The sequence below is a fragment of the Eumetopias jubatus genome, unplaced genomic scaffold (genome assembly GCF_037043125.1).
Source record: "Eumetopias jubatus isolate StellerSeaLion01/CBP00866 unplaced genomic scaffold, mEumJub1_p1.0 scaffold_4, whole genome shotgun sequence".
Lineage (NCBI taxonomy): Eukaryota > Metazoa > Chordata > Mammalia > Carnivora > Otariidae > Eumetopias > Eumetopias jubatus.
The window spans coordinates 173,500,220-173,519,370 of NW_028274810.1; the positions used below are offsets into that span (position 1 = coordinate 173,500,220).

Consider the following 19,151-nt stretch of genomic DNA (forward strand, 5'->3'; position numbering starts at 1 on the left):
TGGCCAAATATACCATAAAAGTCTAGACTTTTTGAATGTTTTGAATGATAGTATTTGAACAGTAATTTTTTTATTTTAAAATTTTTTTTTAAAGATTTTATTTATTAGAGAGAGAGCACTAGAGGGGTGAGGGGCAGAGGGAGAAGCAGACTGCTTGCTGAGCAGGGAGCCTGATGCGGGGCTCGATCCCAGGACTCATGACCTGAGCCAAACGAAGGCAGACGCTTAACCAACTGAGCCACCCAAGCGCTCCAACAGTAATTTTTTTTAATTTAATTTTTATTTTTATTTATTTTTTTTAAAGATTTTATTTATTTATTAGAAAGAGAGGGAACACAAGCAGGGCGGAGTGGGAGAGGGAGAAGCAGGCCTCCCGCTGAGCGGGGAGCCTGATGCGGGGCTCAATCCCAGGACCCCAGGACCATGACCTGAGCCGGAGGCAGACGCCTAACGACTGAGCCACCCAGGCACCCAGTGATTTTTTTTTTTTAAAGACTAAGATAGCTTCTAAATATGTAGATGCTTTTGGATTTTTCTTTTTGGTTTTAAAAGCATTTTTTAAAGATAAATAATTATTTATAATTGACTTATTGAACAGATAGTTCATAGTGCCCAGATCAAGAAATAACTTCATTTGTAATTCAATTTTCTTATATGCTTTTGTCAATTTAATTTTGCCTAAGACAAAATTTTACTTAGTTTTGAGAGGGATCTGGGTCTGTAAATAGATTCCTTAACTGTTTCATAGGAAGGGTATCAATAAAATTAGTCTTTGAGGTACACCTGAAGACCATATTTAACAGTGAGAACATCACATTGATTTGATTATGTTATCCTTTTAAAATCTTTCAGTTTTTAAGTAGGTAGTAATGGAATTTATTACAGTGTGAAAATGATGAAATTTTGGAATTATGAAATAAGGAAGTTAAAAGTGGTGGTAGTTGGAGTATTTATTTCATAGAACCATTTTTCTAATCTGTCATCTGTAATTGCTTTGTTTATCTAAGCAGGCGTACCCTGTGTGACTCTCTAGGTAAAGTATAGTTTGTTGTAAATCCTTAACTTTCTTTTTTTTTTTAAAGATTTTATTTATTTATTTGAGAGAGAGAGAATGAGAGAGAGAGAGCACGAGAGGGAAGAGGGTCAGAGAGAGAAGCACACTCCCTGCTGAGCAGGGAGCCCAATGCGGGACTCGATCCCGGGACTCCAGGATCATGACCTGAGCCGAAGGCAGTCGCTTAACCAACTGAGCCACCCAGGCGCCCCTTAACTTTCCTTTTTGTTTTTTGTTTTTTGGGTTGCTTTGTTTTGTTTAGTTTTTTGTTTTTTGTTTTTGTTTTTTGTAAATCCTTAATTTTCTAATTGAAAGTTAGTACAAATAGCCCCTGTAGCCGCACAGGCAATTGTAAATGCACATATATCACCTTTGCAAATTGTTTTTATGAATAAATGGAATTTTCTTCCCTCAGTTGCTGTTAATATGGAAACCACTAGTATAGGTTTATGAGAGAATTAAGCCCCAAAGTCCTAAGGAATCCTTTAGATGTAATAGCTTATCTTCTCTCCTGTGACTCTGGAATGGCTCTAGCTCTGTACTATCCTTCGGAGAATTGAGAAGATAGTCACTTATCTAGTTTTCTTGTAGAGCTAATTTCTTTTGTAGGATCTCAGTCAGAAAAGGTGTTAGAGGAATGGTTTGTCAGACATATGGGAGCAATTAATAACCAGGAAAAGGAGGGTTAGCTTAAGGAAACTGACAGCAGAGGTAGTCTCCCCTTTTTTCTAAAACTTCTGTCCAATATGGTAGTCATTAGCCACATGTGGGCAGTTTAAGTTTAAATTAATTAAAAAAATTTTTTTAAAGATTTTATTTATTTATTTGACAGAGACACAGCGAGAGAGGGAACACAAGCAGGGGGAGTGGGAGAGGGAGAAGCAGGCTTCCCGCTGAGCAGGGAGCCTGATGTGGGGCTCGACCCCAGGACCCTGGGACCATGACCTGAGCTGAAGGCAGATGCCTAACAACCTGAGCCACCCAGGTGCCCCTAAATTAATTAAAATTTAAAAACCAATTTTTTGCTTGTACCAGCCATATTCTAAGTGTTCAGTAGTCATGTGACTAGTTTACTACATTTCCATCATCTCTGAAAGTTATGTTGGGCAGTACTGTTCTAAAATTTCTTTGCCTAACTATATAAAAGGGTATTTTTATATTTTGGATTACTTTTATTTCGTGGATTATTTTCTTAACAAGTTCCAGTAGAAGAATTACAGAATCAAAGAGTATAGATATTTTTGTGTCTTATCACTGTTAATTTTTTTCAAATAGTACCAATTATATTTTTACCAGCAGTTGCCACTTTATTGATTTTTTTCAAACATTGGATGGATTGTTACATTGCTGTTCTCCTATTCTGCCCCCTCCAATTCTAGATCAGTTTAAAAAAATGTTAAACCATCTGTCTTCTTCGAGGTTGATATAAGATAAATGGCATGGGTAGGTACATAAACTCACTGAAATTGATGTGGAAAATTTTTATATTTGCATTTTTCGTGAAATATTCTTGAATTTTACAGCAGATTCTCAAAGGCGTTAATGGTTTAGAACTACTGTTATAGTTCTGATTCTGCAGAACAGGAAGATAATCATTTAATGTTACAGTGTTTCAATATTTTTTGTCACTAGTTCATCAGGAGACAGTTTTTGAAATAATATATGCATTTTAAAATTTTTTATAGGAAGGTCATTAGTTAAGTCTTCTATTATGTGTTGTGATTTTTTTTTTTATTAGATGCAAACTCTTGGAAATGGTATTGATGGTGGAAAGGGGTAGGAAAGACATTGTTGTTTTTCCTCCTAAATTCATGAGTATCTCTACTGTCCTCATACTCTTTACAACTTGTGGTTGGCTAGTATTTAAAATATCTCAGAACTGTAGTGACCTTTTCAGTACCGTAAAACAGCTACCAGAAAAGTGCTGAGACATCTCCCCCCTCAAAATAGTCTTTTTGATAGCTTCTTGGAATACACGGCCAAAATCATTCAAAGTGATTGATCTCTGGGGTCAACAGTAGCCCAGAAAAGCAGTGGGTATAGTAAATTGAGTGCCTGGATAATTGCCGGATTAGTACCCCTGGACCTGAAGCTCTGTGTAACTAGATTTATAGTTTGAATACCGGAAATTGAAGTGTTCCTGCTCATTCAGTAAACAAATGGATTGTAAAAAGTTTAGTGAGGGCCTGTGGAGAGAATACATCCCCATTCTTGAAGAGAAAAAAATAGAAAATTAAGATGAGTAGTATAAGCACAAGTATAGTATTTTATTAGTTTTTAAAAGATTTTATTTATTTATTTTAGGAAGTGCGAGGGGGGAGGGAGAGAGAATCTTGAGCAGACTCCACATTGTGTGTGGAGCTGAACAATGGGGTTCGATATCATGACCCTGAGATCGTGACCTGAGCTGAAGCCAAGAATGGGACGCTTAACTGACTGAGCCACCAAGGTGCCCCAGCATAGTACTGTAAATGTAGAGGGAGGAATGGATTATTGGAGTGAGAAAGCTTCATAAAGATGGTAGTTGAGGTTGAGCCTTCAAGGGAGAAGTAAGAGTTTGAAAGCGAATGGTCTAGGTAAAGCTCTTTTGGTTGAGGAAAAGGCATCTATAAAAGGTATTCATAAAAAGACAAAATGAGCTGATGTTGGTAGAGCTGAATGGGGATAAACTTAAAGGCCTCGAATGTATGTTATAAGATTTGGACTTAATTGAGTTTATCTGTAAGTGAAATGAGGGTTATTTTTAACACTTATGTGTATTTACTGTTTATTCAGTTTAACTATAAAAAGCATTAGATCTGTGCTGTCCATTATGGTAGACACTTGTCACATGTGGCAATTTACATTTAATTCAAAGTAAATCATTTTTTAAGTTGTGGTTGCTCAGTAGCCATATATGGTGAGTGGACAGTGCAGCTATAGAACATTTCTATCAATGCAGAAAGTCTTTTTGGACAGAATGGCACTAGATGTTTATGTGAGGAGCTATAGTAGGATTTAGAAGTTCAAGAATGAAAACTTTTGTTTTAGTTGTGGCTTCATAATACAAACATGCTTTGTAAAAGATATGTAAAAAATGTAAATTTAAGAAGCCATTTGAATTTATTAAGAAATCTCCTTATTGAGATAATATGAATGATCCTCTCCTAATTTGTTTTCTCCTTTTGGATTTTTCTGTGTTATACCGTCTTCAAGGTCAGGGTACTTTCAAGTTATTTTAGTATGAATTCAGGGACAGGTTGTATCCTAATCTTTTTAGTTGATTGTTTAATTAATGATTTTGATTAAATATGGTGTTCTATTATAGTGATAAGTTTTGAATCTCAGTGAACCATGGATTTAAAACGAAATTAGAAGACCTTGAGGCATCTGGGTGGTTCAGTTGGTTAAGCTTCAGACTCTTGGTTTCAGCTCAAGATTGTGGGATTGAGCCCTATGTTGGGCTCAGCACTCAGCCAGGAATCTGCTGGAGATTCTTTCCCCTTCCTTCTCCCTCCCCTCTGTTACCCCTTCCCCCCCCCAGCCCCGCACGCATGTGCACACACTCTATATATAATAAAATTTTTAAGAAAATAATAAAAATGAGGGGCGCCTGCGTGGCTCAGTCATTAGGCGTCTGCCTTCGGCTCAGGTCATGGTCCTGGGGTCCTGGGATTGAGCCCCACGTCGGGCTCCTTCCTCGGTGGGAAGCCTGCTTCTCCCTCTCCCTCTACCCCTGCTGTGTTCCCTCTCTCGCTGTCTCTCTCTCTCTCTGTCAAATAAATAAATAAAATCTTTAAAAAAAAAAAATGAAATTAGAAGACCTTATGATCAACTAGGTGCTTTTGCTATGTTGTTGATTATTCTAGGATTCACTGGTGTTTTCCTTTCAATTGAACAAAGCATCAGAATGAAGAAAACAAGGCTCTGCAAAGTCGAGGTCTAAAATTACAGAATCAGTAGAAGTGACAAGACTAATTAATTTATATGTGTTTCTTTTCAAGGAGTACAACCCCAGGAGAAACAAAACTGCTGGCTTCTGAAATTTATGACATTCTTCAGTCTTCCAATATGGCAGATGGTGATAGTTTCAATGAAATGAATTCACGTAGAAGGAAAGCTCAGTTTTTTCTGGGAACTACAAACAAACGTGCCAAAACAGTGGTTTTGCACATAGATGGTCTTGATGATACGGTAAGACTTAAACACATGGTTCATAAGATGGGGTGGGGAAGTGGATGATCCTCCTTCTGACATATCAGAAGGTCAGTAGTAGCCTAAGGCTATGTCACAGTGCCTATGTCATTTACTTTATCTTATCACGTAGGCATTTTATTACCTCGCATCATCACAAGAAGAGGGGTAAGTATAGTATAATAAGATATTTTGAGAGATCACATTCACATAACTTTTATGATAATGTATTGTTATAATTGTTCTCTTTTAGTAATCATTATTGTTAATCTCTTACTGAGCCTAATTTATAAATAAACTTATGTATGTGTAGGAAAAAAACATAAGTATATATAGGTTTTGGTACTTTCTGCAGTTTTAGGCATCCCCTGGGGGTCTTAGAATGGATCTCCCTGTGGATAAGATGTGGAAGGGGGACTATTGTAAATAGTTTCTTCAGTGACACTTGCCAGGTCTTGAAGAATAAATCCCACAGGGGCATTTTGTTCTAAAGGTATCAGTTAATCAGAGGACACAACAATTTTAAATATTTATGCCCTAATAATAGAACTTCAAAGTATATGAAGCCAAAACTGACAGAAATGATAGGAGAAATAGACAAATCCACAATTAGATCTGGAGATTTCAACACCACCCTCAATTAATAGAACAAGTATACAGAAAATCAGTTAAGGATATAGAAGACTCAACACTAACAACCAACTCAACCTAATCTATATTTATAGAACACCCTATCCAGCAACAAGATAATAATCATTCTTTTCACATATTCATGGAGTATTTACCAAGGTAGACCTTATTGTGGGCCATTAAAACAAGTATTAATAAATTTAAAAGAACTATGCAAAGTATGTTAGCACAAGGAAAAGCAAATTAGAAATCAGAAACAGAAGTTATTTGGAAACCCCCCAAATACTTTGGAGACTAAATAATATATTTCTAAAATAATCCATGAGTCAATGAAGAAATCAAAAGAGAAATTATAAAGCATTTTAAACTGAATAAAAATGAAAATGAAATATCAAAATTTGTGGGAAGCTGCTAAAGCAGTATTTAGAAGGTAATTCAATAGCACCGAATGCCTAAATATTTATATACAAGAGAGAAAAGTTCTCGGTAACTTAAGCTTCTACCTTAAGAAACTAGAAAAAGAACAAATGAAATCCAAAGTAAGCAGAAGAAACAAAACAAATCAGTGAAATGAAAAGCAATAAGAGGAAAAACCAGTGAAATCAAAAGCTGATTCTTTGACATGATCAATAAAATCGATAAACTTGTAGCCAAACCAATCAAGAATAAAAGTCACAAATTATCGATACAAGAACTAAGAGAAAGAAAACATCACTGTAGACCCTATAGACATTAAAAGGAAAGTAAATGAGTATTTTAAATAACTTTATGTCAATAAATTTGGTAATATAGATGAAATGGGAAAATTTCTTGAAAAACACAGATTGCCAAGGTTTATTCAAGAAGAAATGGATAACCTGAATAGCTCAATATCTATTAAAGAAATTGATTTTGTAATTAAAAACCTTCCCATAAAGAAAACTTTTGTCCCAGATGGCTTCACTAGTGAATTCTACCAAATATTTAAGGAAGAAATAATACCAGTTGTACACAATTTTTTAGAGTGTAGTATAGTATAGTAACATAGTAATAGAATATTGTAATATTAGAATACTGTAATAGTCCTACAGGATAGTTTCTTCTGAATTCATTCTACCTTGTCTGCTTTTAATATTAGCTTCTGCTTGCTTTTGCTGAGTGTGTATCTTCTGTTCATGTCTGTATTTTAAGATTTCTTACAGACACTATATAGTTGGGCCTTGCCTTTTAATCCATTCTGAAAATTCTGCCTTTTAAATGGAGTGTTGGGGTCATTTAAATTTGATACGATTATTAATATGGTTAGTTTTAAAACAACTCTTACTAATTGCTTTTTTCTTTTTTTTTTTTTTTAAGGTTTATATATTTATTTACTTAAGTAATCTCTGCACCCAACAGGGGGCTCAAACTCACAACCCAGAGATCAAAAGTTGCATGCTCCTCCAGCTGAGCCAGTCAGAGGCCCATTACTAATTGCTCTCTATTTGTCCCATAGTTCATTGTTCCCCTTTTCCATTTTCTGCCTTTTGGACTAATTGAATATTTTTTATGATTTCCTTTTAATTTCCTTTGTTGGCTTATTAGCTACAGTTCTCCTTCCTTTCTTTTTGATCGTTGATTTAGGGTTTTTTAAATATATCTTTAATTTACTATAGTGCAGCTTCAATTAATCTATCACTTCATAAATAGTATAGGGCATTTAGAACATTATACTTCCATTTCCTCTTTCTCTCCCTCTTTGCAGTTGTTACATGTAGTATTCCCACATGTTATAAACCCCAAATGCATTGTTATTACTTTAAATAGTCTTTATTTTTAATATTTTTTTCACTTTGGTAAAATACAGGTAAGTATAAAATTTCCTGTCTTAACCATTGTTAGGTATACAGTTCAGTGGTATTAAATACATTCATGATGTTGTGTAACCATCAACTCTATACTTCTTATGAATGTACAGTTTGTAAAACCTAAAACTCTGTACTCATTACACAATAACTCCCCTTTAATCCTTCCCCCACAGCCCCTGGCAACCACTATTTCACTTTCTGTCTCTGTGATTTCAAAAAAATCAGTCTCTTTTAAGACGTTTTAAAATAAGAAAAAGTATTTTCTGTCCACCTACTTTTTGCCATTTCCAGGGCTCTTTATTCTTTTGTGTAAATTCTAGATTTTCATCTGATTTCATTTTCCTTCTGTTAACATTTCTTATACTAGTACAGGTCTGCTGGCAATGAATTCTTTCAGGTTTTTTTTTAATTGAAATAGAATTCACATACTATAGATACACCATTTTGAAGTGTACAATTCCGTGCTTTTAGTGTATTTACAGGGTTGTGCAGCCATCACCATAGTCTGATTCCAGAACATTGCATTACTCCGAAAGGAAGCAGTCACTAGCCCCCGCCTCTGATAACCCCTAATTTACTTTCTGTGTCTGTGGATTTGCCTCTTCTGGACATTTCATATGAATGGAATCGTAGGCTATGTGACATTTCATGCCTGGCTTTCACTTTAGCATAATGTTTCCAAGGTTCATCCCTATTGTAGCATATATCAGTACATCTTTCTTCTTTATAATATTCCATTGCATGGATGTACTGTATTTTGTTTATTCGTTCATCAGTTGGTGGACATTTGGGCTGTTTCCACTTTCTGGCTATTAGGAATAATTCTATGGGTATTGCTGTATAGTTTTTTGTGCGGATTTATGTCCTCAGTTCTCTTGGATATGTTCCTGGGGTAGAGTTGCTGGATGATACATTAACTTTGTTTAGCTTTTTGAGCAACTTCCAGAGTGTTTTCTACAGTGGCTGCAGCATTTTACATTTCCATCAGCAACATATGAGGGGTCACTTTCTCCACAGCCCTGTCAACATAGATTTCTGTTGTTTAATAGCTATCAAAAAAAAAAAAAAAAAAAAGCTATCCTAGTAGATGTGAAGTGTTATCTTATTGTGGGGTTTTTTTGCTGTTGTTCTTGGGATTATTTTGTTTTTCTTTTGTTGTGGTTTTGATTTGCATTTCCCTAGTGATTAATGATGTTGAGTATCTTTTCATGTGCTTATTGGCCATTTCTCAGTGGTTTCTTTAGTGTTTATTGCATATATCTTTAATTTATCACATATTTTCTGTTTTGGAGAAATGCCTATATTCTGTTTTTAAATTGTTTATTTGTTCATTGTTGAGATGAATTCTATTAATATCATGTATTACATTGGTGATTTTCATATATTTCTTTAAGATTTTATTTATTTGTCAGAGAGAGAGCACAAGCAGGGGGAGCGGTAGGCAGAGGGAGAAGCAGGCTCCCCGCTGAGCAAGGAGCCCGATGCGGGACTTGATCCCAGGACACTGGGATCATGACCTGAGCCAAAGGCAGACACTTCACTGAGCCACCCAGGCATCCTGGTGATTTTCATATTTTGAATCAAACTTTCATTCCTAGGATAAATCCCAGTCATGCTATATAATCTTTTTAATATGCTTCTGGATTCAGCTTGCTGGGATTCTGTTGAGGTATTGTGTGGTGTGTGTGTATTCCTACAGGGTATTTTATAGTTTTATTTACAATTTTCTTTCATGTGATATCTTTTTCTGGTTTTGGTATCTGGGTAAAATGAGCTAGGAAGTGTCTGGAAGAGTTTGTGAAAGATTGGTGTTGATTATTCTGTAAACATTTGGTAGAGTTCACCAGTGAAACCGTTTGGTCCAGAGCTTTTTTTTGTGGTATATTTTCTGGTTTTAATTTAATCTCCTTACTTATTATAGGTCTGTTTTTCCTTTTCCTTCCTTCAGTTAGTTTTGATAATTTTATTTTTCTAGGAATTTGTCCATTTCATTGAGGTTATCTTAATGTGTTGGCATAATGTGTTCATAGTATTTGCTTATAGTCTTTTATTTGTCAGATTCGTCATAATGTCCTTTTATTCCTGATTTTAGTGATTCAAGTCTTCTTTCTGTAGCTAAAAGGTTTATCGGTTTTGTTGATCTTTTCAAACCAACTTTTAGTTTCATCAATTTTTTTTCTTTTTCCTATTTTTTTCCCTTTTCTCTGTTTCTTTTTTCCCCTGCCATAATCTTTATGATTTCCTTCTACTTGCTCTGGACTTTCTTAAAATTTGAGATTTTCTTCTATTTTAGTATAGTTATTATAGCTTATAAATTTTTGTTTAAGCACTACTTTCTTTGTATGCCATCAGATTTGGTATGTGGTGGTCTCATTTTATTCATCTCAAAGTATTTTCTAATTCTTCTTTGACACATTGGTTATTACTTAGGAGTTTGTTGTTTTATTTCCATGTATTTCTGAATTTTCCAAATTTCCTTCTGTTATTAATTTCTAATTTCATGTGATTTGACAACATTGTATAATTTCAGTCCTTTTCAATATATTGAGGCTTGTTTCATGGCCTACCATGGTCTGTCCTGGAGAATGTTCCACATGTCCCTGAGAATGTATACACTCTTGTTTGGGAGTATTCTAAGTGTCTGTTGAGTTTTGTTTATGCTGTTTTTTAAGGCTTATTTTCCTTGCTCATCTTCTGTCTACCTATTATATTCATTTTTGAAAGTCAGATATTGAAGTCTCTAACTCCTTCAGTTTTGTATGTCTGGTAGAGTCCTTATTTTATTTTATTTTTTTGGAAGGATTATTTTCAGTGGGTGTGAAAATCTAAGTGACAGAATTTTTTTTTTTTTTTTTAACACCATACTTTGAGACATTGCTCCACTGTCGTCTTCCTTGCATTGTTTCTATTTGGGATTCTATTCTTATTTTTGTTCTTCTATATGTAATATATTTTATTTTTCTCACTCTGCCTACTTCTGAGAGTTTCTCTTTCATCACTGCTTTTGGTCAGTATGTTTATTACGTGCCTTGGTATAATTTTCTTCATATTTATTCAGCTTCTTGGATTTCTGGGTTTGTAATATGCAGCAAATTTGGACAGTTTTTTTTCCATCATTTCTTCAAATATTGTTTCTGTCCCCCTTTCCCCTTAGTCTTTCAAGGTATTCCTGTTACACATAATTCAACCATATGAAGTCTCACAGCTCACTGATACTCTAATTTTTTTCTTCCATTCTTTTTTTTCCCCCTCTGTTTCATTTTGGATAGTTTCTGTTGCTATATTTGCTAAATTTTTCCTTTGCAAGTGTTTAACTTTCTATTAATCTCTTCACTAATTTTTTTTTACCATAGACATTGTTTTATTTTTTTATCTTACTATTTTATTTTTTTATTTTAGGTAGATTCTATGCCCAATGTGGGGCTTGAATTCATGACCCTGAAATCAGGAGTTACATGCTCTGCAGCCAGGTGCCCCTTATTTTATTCCTAGAAGTTTGATTTGGGTCTTTTTTTTTTTTATAACTCCTTAACATGTTTATACTTTATTTGAACATACAAAAGATGGTTGGAATAATTTTAATGTCCTTGTCTACTAATTTAATCGTCTGTGTTTTTTTGAGTATGTTTTTATAGATTTTTGTAATTATAGATTGACTTTTCTAATTATAGGTTGTATTTTTTTTTTTTTTTGCTCCTTTGCATTCTTGGTAATTTTTGACTAGATGCTAGGCATTGCAAATTTTACTTTGTGGGGCACAGCATATATTTATTCGTATGCAAATCCTTTAAAAAAATTCTTGAGATTTGTTCTAGATCACAGTTACTTGCAAACAGATCTTTTTGAGGGTTGCTTTTAAGCTTTGTTAGGCAAGACCATAGCACCCTCATCCTAGGGATAATTTTGCTACACTACTGAGGCAATACTCTTCCGGGTTCTCTGTTCATGCCCCCATGTATATCAGAGTTTTTCCACTCTGTATGATGGAAACATGGAGTATTTCCAGCACAGTTGAGCCTGCAGAATTGTTCCTTCTATTCCTTTACAGTCTGGTTCTTTATTCAGCCTCAGGTTCTTTCTTCACATGCATGTACTGATCATTGTTCAGCTGAAAACCTGAGGGGAGCTCGCTGCAGATCTTTAGGGTATGCTTTCTCCCTGTGGGCCCTCTTTGCACAGCTCTGCCCTCTCTTGTGCTCTGTCCTATGAATTATAGTTGCCTTGACCTCCCTGAATTTTCAACTGTGTCCTTAACTGACAGAGACTGCTGGTTCCCCTTGAGTTCTCCTTTCCTAAATTACAGCCTGGAAACTTTCTAGGCAATATGCTGAGGTCTTTGTGGAGCTCATTTCATTTATTTTCCTTCTCTCAGGGACGTTTGTTTTCCACTCTCTGGAAATCATTGTTTTATTCATTTTATTTTGTGTATATTGGCTAAATCCAGTCCTTGTTACTCCATCTTGACTGGATTTGGAAGTCTCCCTGAAGTTACTTTGAGCAGTGATAAGTTATATGACTTTACATATTTAGGGGTAGCAACCCATAGATTACCACTTATCTTTTTAGCTAGGCCAGGTAGGTTACATTAGATTATTCATAGCAATTAGGCCTCAGGATTTAGGATTCTCTAAGTAAGAGTGGGGAGAAGTTTTTCATATGCATATTATCCATGACATTGCCAAATAAGATAGTTAACAACTATCTTACTGAAACTGGGGCCACAAGATCCTGAAAAGTTTCTAGAAAGCAAGCTCCAGTAGTAGACATAAGTTGATTGAATGGAAGATAGTAAGATATATAAAATATCACCAGTCCCATCTAATTTTAATGAATAAGAATAATACAGTTCCTTTTGAAAGCTAGCACAAACCAAATGATAAAACTCAACAAAGCACACCTGAGAATACAGGCCAATATATTGTATGAAAGTGATTGCTAAAGTCTCAAATAATAGCAAGTTGACTAGCACCATTCTATAATGGTAGTAGGGAGATAAGCAATGATAGTTCTTTTGAAGGATTATTAGAATAAGTTTGAAGACTGATTATATTCAATGGAAGAAAAGAGTGAGTCAGGTAATTTGAAGGCAGTGTTTCTCAGGGTGTTCCAGGGATTTGGGGTCAATTGCAGATGCCTCTCCCATCAGAAGTACTGAACCAGAACCTGGTTTCAATAAAGACACAGAAAGATGTAAAGATGGTGATGTGATACATGAGCTGGAGGTGGAGGAGGGATAAGGTGAAACTGTAGTTACTTTTTTTATTTTATTTTTTTTAAGATTTCATTTATTTGAGAGAGAGCACAAGCAGGGGGATACACAGAGGGAGAGAGAAAATCTCAAGTGGACTCCCTGCCGAGCATGGAGCCCAACGCAGGGCTCGATCCCATGACCCCAAGATCATGACCTGAGCCGAAATCAGGAGTCCGATGCCTAGCAGACTGAGCCACCCAGGCACCCCTGTAGTTACTTTTTAATCCATTTTTGCTTTGGATCTTGTGTTTGAGATGACCACTTGATATCCAAATGGATATGTCTGATAGCAAATGAAAATAAAGTCCTCTTGGAGATACACATCTTTGTTCTCCATGGTAATAATGGTTGAAGTGATGGGAATAGTCTACTGAAGGTTGATGTAGAAACAAAATCACTTAGTTTTAGGCACTGGACCTTGGCGGCAAGATGAGACAGATGGAATAACCAGTGGTCTAAGTAGTGTATTATTAGGAGTCAAACATTGAAGGGGGTATGTTTTATTGTGTTGTCAGAGGAAAATGAGAACTAAAAAGAGGGTATGAATAACCCTTGAGAATGCAGTGGTAACCATTGAGAACGCCATAAATGAAGGATGTAGTGATATTTATAAATACCAAGTACTTTAAAAAATAGTGAGTCAGACACTGAACACTCACTAATTCTAACATCAGTCTATCAGAATTATCCTCAGAGATTTTTAAGTAGAGCATGGGTCAACAAAGCTTTTCTTTAAAGGGCCAGATAGTAAATATTTTAGGTTTGGCGGGGCATATGGTCTCTTATACTACTAACTCTGCTGTAGTATAAAACTAGCCTCAGGCAGCAGGTAAACAAATGCGTGCGGCTGTGTTCCAGTAAAAACAGTGGGTGGACTATAGTTTGCTCACCCTTAAGCTAGAGGACCCTCTGCTTTTCAGCATTTTTTTCTATATTATTCTTCCATTCCTTCTGCATTAAGATTTAAATTAATATTGGCTAACTTATTTCCGATAAAAATTATTAAAACTAAGTATTAGTAATGAAGTTTGAAAAAATCCAGCAGGAATTATTAGTCTGTTGATCTTATAAAATTTAATAAACTTGACTAAACACCACCACCAGCGTGCCCTCAAGAATGAGTCGGTAGAACTGAAATAGAGACATTTACTTACCCCGCCCCCCTCCGATGACTAATTCAGTGTGGTTTGAGTTGATTTGTTTATTTTTATTTTGCCAATTTTAATAATTTGTTTTTGTTTTTTTACCTTTTCAGTCTCGGAGAAATCTCTGTGAAGAGGCTTTGTTAAAAATTAAAGGTGTTATTAGCTTTACTTTTCAAATGGCTGTTCAAAGATGTGTGGTGCGGATCCGTTCAGATTTGAAAGCAGAGGTTAGTATTTTAAATGGCTGAATATGCTTGAGGTTATAGGTAAACAAATCAGTGTTCAAAATTGTTCCTTTTAATCCTGGCCTAGGCTTTGGCATCAGCGATAGCATCAACCAAGGTTATGAAAGCTCAGCAAGTTGTGAAAAGTGAAAGTGGAGAAGAGGTAAATGCTTTATTTAGTTTTCTTTATACCTAACTGACTCTCCTGATTATTCTTTATGGCTAGCAGATTGTAAGTATTTTCAGGCTATTAGTTGCCAAATATACAGGAGTGTGGTTGGGTCGGATTATCTTAATGTTTCTTAGCTAACAATTAACTCTTAGAAATAGAGGTCTTTTGTAGATTTCAAAGTCTGTTCTTATATTTTGTGGATTTCAGAGTCTGTTCTTTGTCTCAGTGGAGACATCTTCCTAATTTTATATGGAAATAAAGGATATCTAGTTTCCTTGCGCTAGTTTTTAAATTCTTTCTAACCTTAGTTTTGCTAATCCAAAAAATAAAGGTCTGTTCCCACCAGGGATAGGTAAATACAGTGAAAATCTTTGCCTCTTGCTACTTTTGCCACTAGCTTTGTGATAGGGAAAACAAATCTGCATTCCTTTAGCTTATTTGTCTTCCCATAGAAAGGAGTTTCAGTGGCCCTTCAGGGGCACACAGTAGCCAGATACTTGCTTTTGTTTTCTTTAAATAGACAGGGATTGCACATTTATTCCTGGAGCCTCAGGAGAAAAGCATCTTAGTTTTCATGTGTATTTCTGCCTTTCTGTGCTCAGCAGTTGGGCCTACCTTCATGTAAGAGGAAGATTTTTAAAGGAATATAACCCCTGTGAATAAATATGGTGATTAGAATGAGGAGTAAGGTAGACCTTTAACTTAAGACATAAATATCTGTGTCCATTAGGATGATTTTGTAATAACTCTTAACATGTTCTCTGTCAGATGTTGGTCCCATTCCAAGATACGCCTGTGGAAGTAGAACAGAACACAGAACTGCCCGACTACCTGCCTGAGGATGAGAGTCCCACAAAGGAGCAAGACAAAGCAGTGTCCCGGGTCGGCTCACACCCAGAGGGTGGAGCTAGCTGGCTGAGCACAGCTGCAAACTTTTTATCCAGATCGTTCTACTGGTGACTTCACTTTGGGTCTCAAGGACTGTGTGAACCAACAAGGGGCCAGTTTTCCATTGTTGTGGTGAACTGTCAAGTGCAATTTGCAATAAGTTATCATGAAAAGTTTTTAGATTACATGATTGCGTATGCTGCATTTTACATTTTATTGGACATTTTGCCCCACTCAGTGGTAAAAAGGACAGAGGCTACAGGTGGAGTTCTTTGTTTATGAAGGTATTTTGGTTTTGTTTTCCTTTAATTGCCTGACTTTTAAAAAAACATGGGTCCACTGTTAAACCAAACATATATATGTGCAGCTTTACATTTTTATTTTACATGAAGCACGTGATTAGGAAAACTCATTTCTCCTCAAGCCTCAGGACCTATCTGAAGAGAAGGTTTTTTTGTTTTTGTTTTTGTTTTAAGCTCAAGTCGTGCATGAATTACTGAACATTTTTCTCTACTTTTCTTCATGAAAGATACTTCCTTTGGGATTCTTCACTGAAATTGAAAACATTTCTCATTATCCCCCTCTTGTGCCTTTTTTATTTTGCCAACCATGTTTATAGAAAGAACATTACTATAGAGACATTTTGTGATTTAAAATAATATCCATATGAACATAGCAGTCCCCTAAGACCACAAGCCTACAAAAACCTTGCAGTCTTACTTGTTGTAATTTTAAAAAGATCAACACAAAATCAGCCGAGAAGAAGGAAACATGTATATTAGCAAAGTACTATTGGAAACTATTTGAATGTGATCAGATGTGGTTCCAGTTGACTATTGTTCAGTTTGGTTTATATCAGCTCTTAAGAGTTCCGTCCAGCATAATACTGGGAGCAACTATAAATGGTCTCTAGGCCTTACTTTGTGATCATATACCATCCCTTGCTAGGAAAAAAAAAATAGTAAAGAACTGACAAACTTGAAAAAAGAAAACAAAAATTGAATGCCTATAATGCCATAGTGCCATTTGGTAGAGTCTAACCTTAAAGCATGAATTGCTTGGCAGATGCCTATTCAGTAGGTGTTTCCTTGTATTGCCTTTTGTGAATTTATTATGAACATGCGATCGAACTGAATGAAAGAAAGACTCAAATTATTGCTTATAAAGAAATAAAGCCAGCATTGGTCCACTTAATCTTGTTCTCATGTCCAGCCAGAAAAAAAGAACTTCAGTGAAGGTAAGATAAATAAATATAAATATATATACATATATATTTTTGGTAGATAAGAGCTAATTACATATATGTAATGCTTTATTAAATTTCTGAAATATTTGACAACTAAAATTTTCCTTTTGGAAATCCAGCTAAATCCACATAAATTTTAGTGCTAATATGATTAAGAAACTAATATGGAGAGATTGAAATTCTTTTTCATCAACATGTAGAGCTGCTATTTTATTGCTTGTGGAGAATGTGAAGTGAAAATTGGACCCTGGAGGGTTTCCTTGCATTTTCATCGCTTCTCTTTTAGAGAAAATTAAAAACGTCCAGTGTCACTGGAAAAAAACTGTAAAATACTTCACCAACAAGAATCTTGAGTTCACGACCTTCTGGAGGGAGGGGTAGCGAGGGGATTGGGAATGATATTTTTCATGTGTCTGGGCACTGATTCAGATGACACGCACAACTGAAAGTAGAAGCTTTCAGGGCATGTATTGCTTTAAATGCATAATACAACTTGCTGCCAGAACCAGATGTGTTGAAAAACGAAAACAAAACCACCTCCTTTTGATAGCCATTAAAACAAAGTTTACTGTTTGTTTTAACAAGTTTGTATTTTATTTTGCATTGCCACACATCTGCCTATTTAAAAAACTACATCTCTTTGGTAGTAATGGCTCAGTACAAGTAGGTATTACAGCTTGATGTCTGTGTGTTCTAATTCTAAGTGTTCTTTTATTCCAGGTCTTATAGAGCAGTTAAGGCAACTGTAACGGCATTTTTTGAAATATATTGTAAAATAATAAAAGGTAACATAATTAAAATTGAATGGATATTGCATTTTTGTGGTATAAGCATTATTGATTACTCTTGAGCCTGTTTGTATCCACACTGCCTAGCACCTTCTCCTAGCTCCCTCCCGACTCATTCCCATGCATCTTCCCTTTCATCTCCTTCCCAGCACCACACCTGCCTCTCCCTGGGTTTGGATCAGCTGCTCCTGTACATACACTCATTGTAGTGTTTGTCATATTAGATTGAAATTATATTTACCAGTGTTTCCTCCCAACGTAGCTCTTTGAGAACCAAGAGAGTCTGCAGCTGTAACTGGCTAGTAGTAACTGTGCAGATATTTTTTTAGAAGGATGAACAAAGAATTTTTCTTGAATCAGTAAAAATAAATGACAGGTATGAATTGTTGGGCGAATAGGGAAAATGTCAGGTGGTATTTTTTTTTCTGGCATGTTTGTTTCTGATTTATTGGTATTTAGCAAGTTTCTTCATTTGCTTTGTCATTTGGTTTTTATTTTTCAGAAAAGTGGGAGAGGAGCATAATATTTGCTCTGTTGAATAAAGTTAAGGTTAACTTATAATATCGTGATTCTTATAGAATTGTTATAGGAGAAATTTATTTATTTCAATTTCCTGTTTTATAACTTACTAGCTATGTAACTTTAGGTAGCAATGTAGTCTCTGAGGTTTTTCTTCATTGATGGAATGGAGATAATTCTTCCACTTTATGGGATCATTATTTGAATCCAGTGAGATCATCACAAGTAACTTGAAACTAAAATCTTACAAGTTTAAGATGGAATTACTGTTACTGGAAGTTTGACACAATTCTCCTCTTGTGCTCAATTCCAAGTGAGACACTATACCTTTGTAAACACACTTTATCTGGCTCCTCAACTTTCTCTATCCAATTGAGGGTATTTTTTGAGAGTTAGTTCACAGGTATTTGATTTTTATCGAAATGTTCCTTGAAGAATTCATCTATTGTCAGGATTTCAGTTACTTTTGTGTTGATAATTTCTAAATCTCCACATACTGTCATCTTTGATAGCTCTCCTTTCCTTCGCCATACCTATCAGATATAAAGTCTCTGAATTTTTATTTCTCTTAGAGCCAAGCTCATGGTAGGCCTGCAGTGGACACGAAAACTAAATCTGTGTCAGCACCATGCTAAGTGCTTGACAAATACTTAGTCCTTTAACTCTTAACAGCCATACTTTTGTGTCTCCATTTTCCAGCTGGGGGAAATGAGGCAGAGAAATCGTGAGTAGCTCACTAGTGCCAGGTGACAGAGCTAGACCATGGTGAAGCCGGGACTCGAGCGCAGGGGGCCTGGCCCCCAGGTCTCTACACTCCCATGAGGCAGCCTGCATCTTGGTTCCTGCTGCATACCTTTCTGGTTCTACCAGCACCATTCCTGCCCCGGTCCTCGGCCCTACTCCTGTCAGGGGACTTACTCAGGGCTCTCTTGGCAGTCACAAGCTTTGTCTGGACACCATGAGAGAAGTAAGTCTGGTTAGGCCACAACAGAGGAAAACACATGTAGAGCCGCTGGCCTGTCTGAAGAGGGAAACCATGTTTGCCACATGAACTGTGGGCCTTTAACAATGCTGAGCTTCTGGACGTTGTAGCTGTTCAGACCCTTAAATACTCCCTGTGTCACAGACAACATGTCTGGGCCAGAAATCGGCTATTTTTACTTCTAGGGTAGCCACATTCTAATCTATCAGATTAATCTTAACAGTATTTTTGTCATTTTCTGCTGTGATGTCAA

General features: G+C 35.8%; 1 protein-coding gene across 2 annotated transcripts in view; it reads left to right on the forward strand.

The window, feature by feature from the left end:
- Nucleotides 1–17,394, forward strand: part of ARMC1 (armadillo repeat containing 1) — a 35,681-nt gene extending 18,287 nt beyond the window's left edge. Inside the window, exons 4-8 of one of the 2 annotated variants that reach the window (XR_003610749.2) lie at nucleotides 5,038–5,227; nucleotides 14,190–14,306; nucleotides 14,392–14,466; nucleotides 15,244–16,600; nucleotides 17,330–17,394. Coding sequence is in view for 1 of the 2 variants with exons in the window: in XM_028112867.2 (XP_027968668.1) it covers nucleotides 5,038–5,227; nucleotides 14,190–14,306; nucleotides 14,392–14,466; nucleotides 15,244–15,435 (574 nt within the window). In the remaining variant the exon portion in view is untranslated. Of the gene's footprint in view, nucleotides 1–5,037; nucleotides 5,228–14,189; nucleotides 14,307–14,391; nucleotides 14,467–15,243; nucleotides 17,194–17,329 lie in introns of those variants that run through there. The other variant, XM_028112867.2, reaches the window with a different exon arrangement.
- Nucleotides 17,395–19,151: the final 1,757 nt, after the last annotated feature.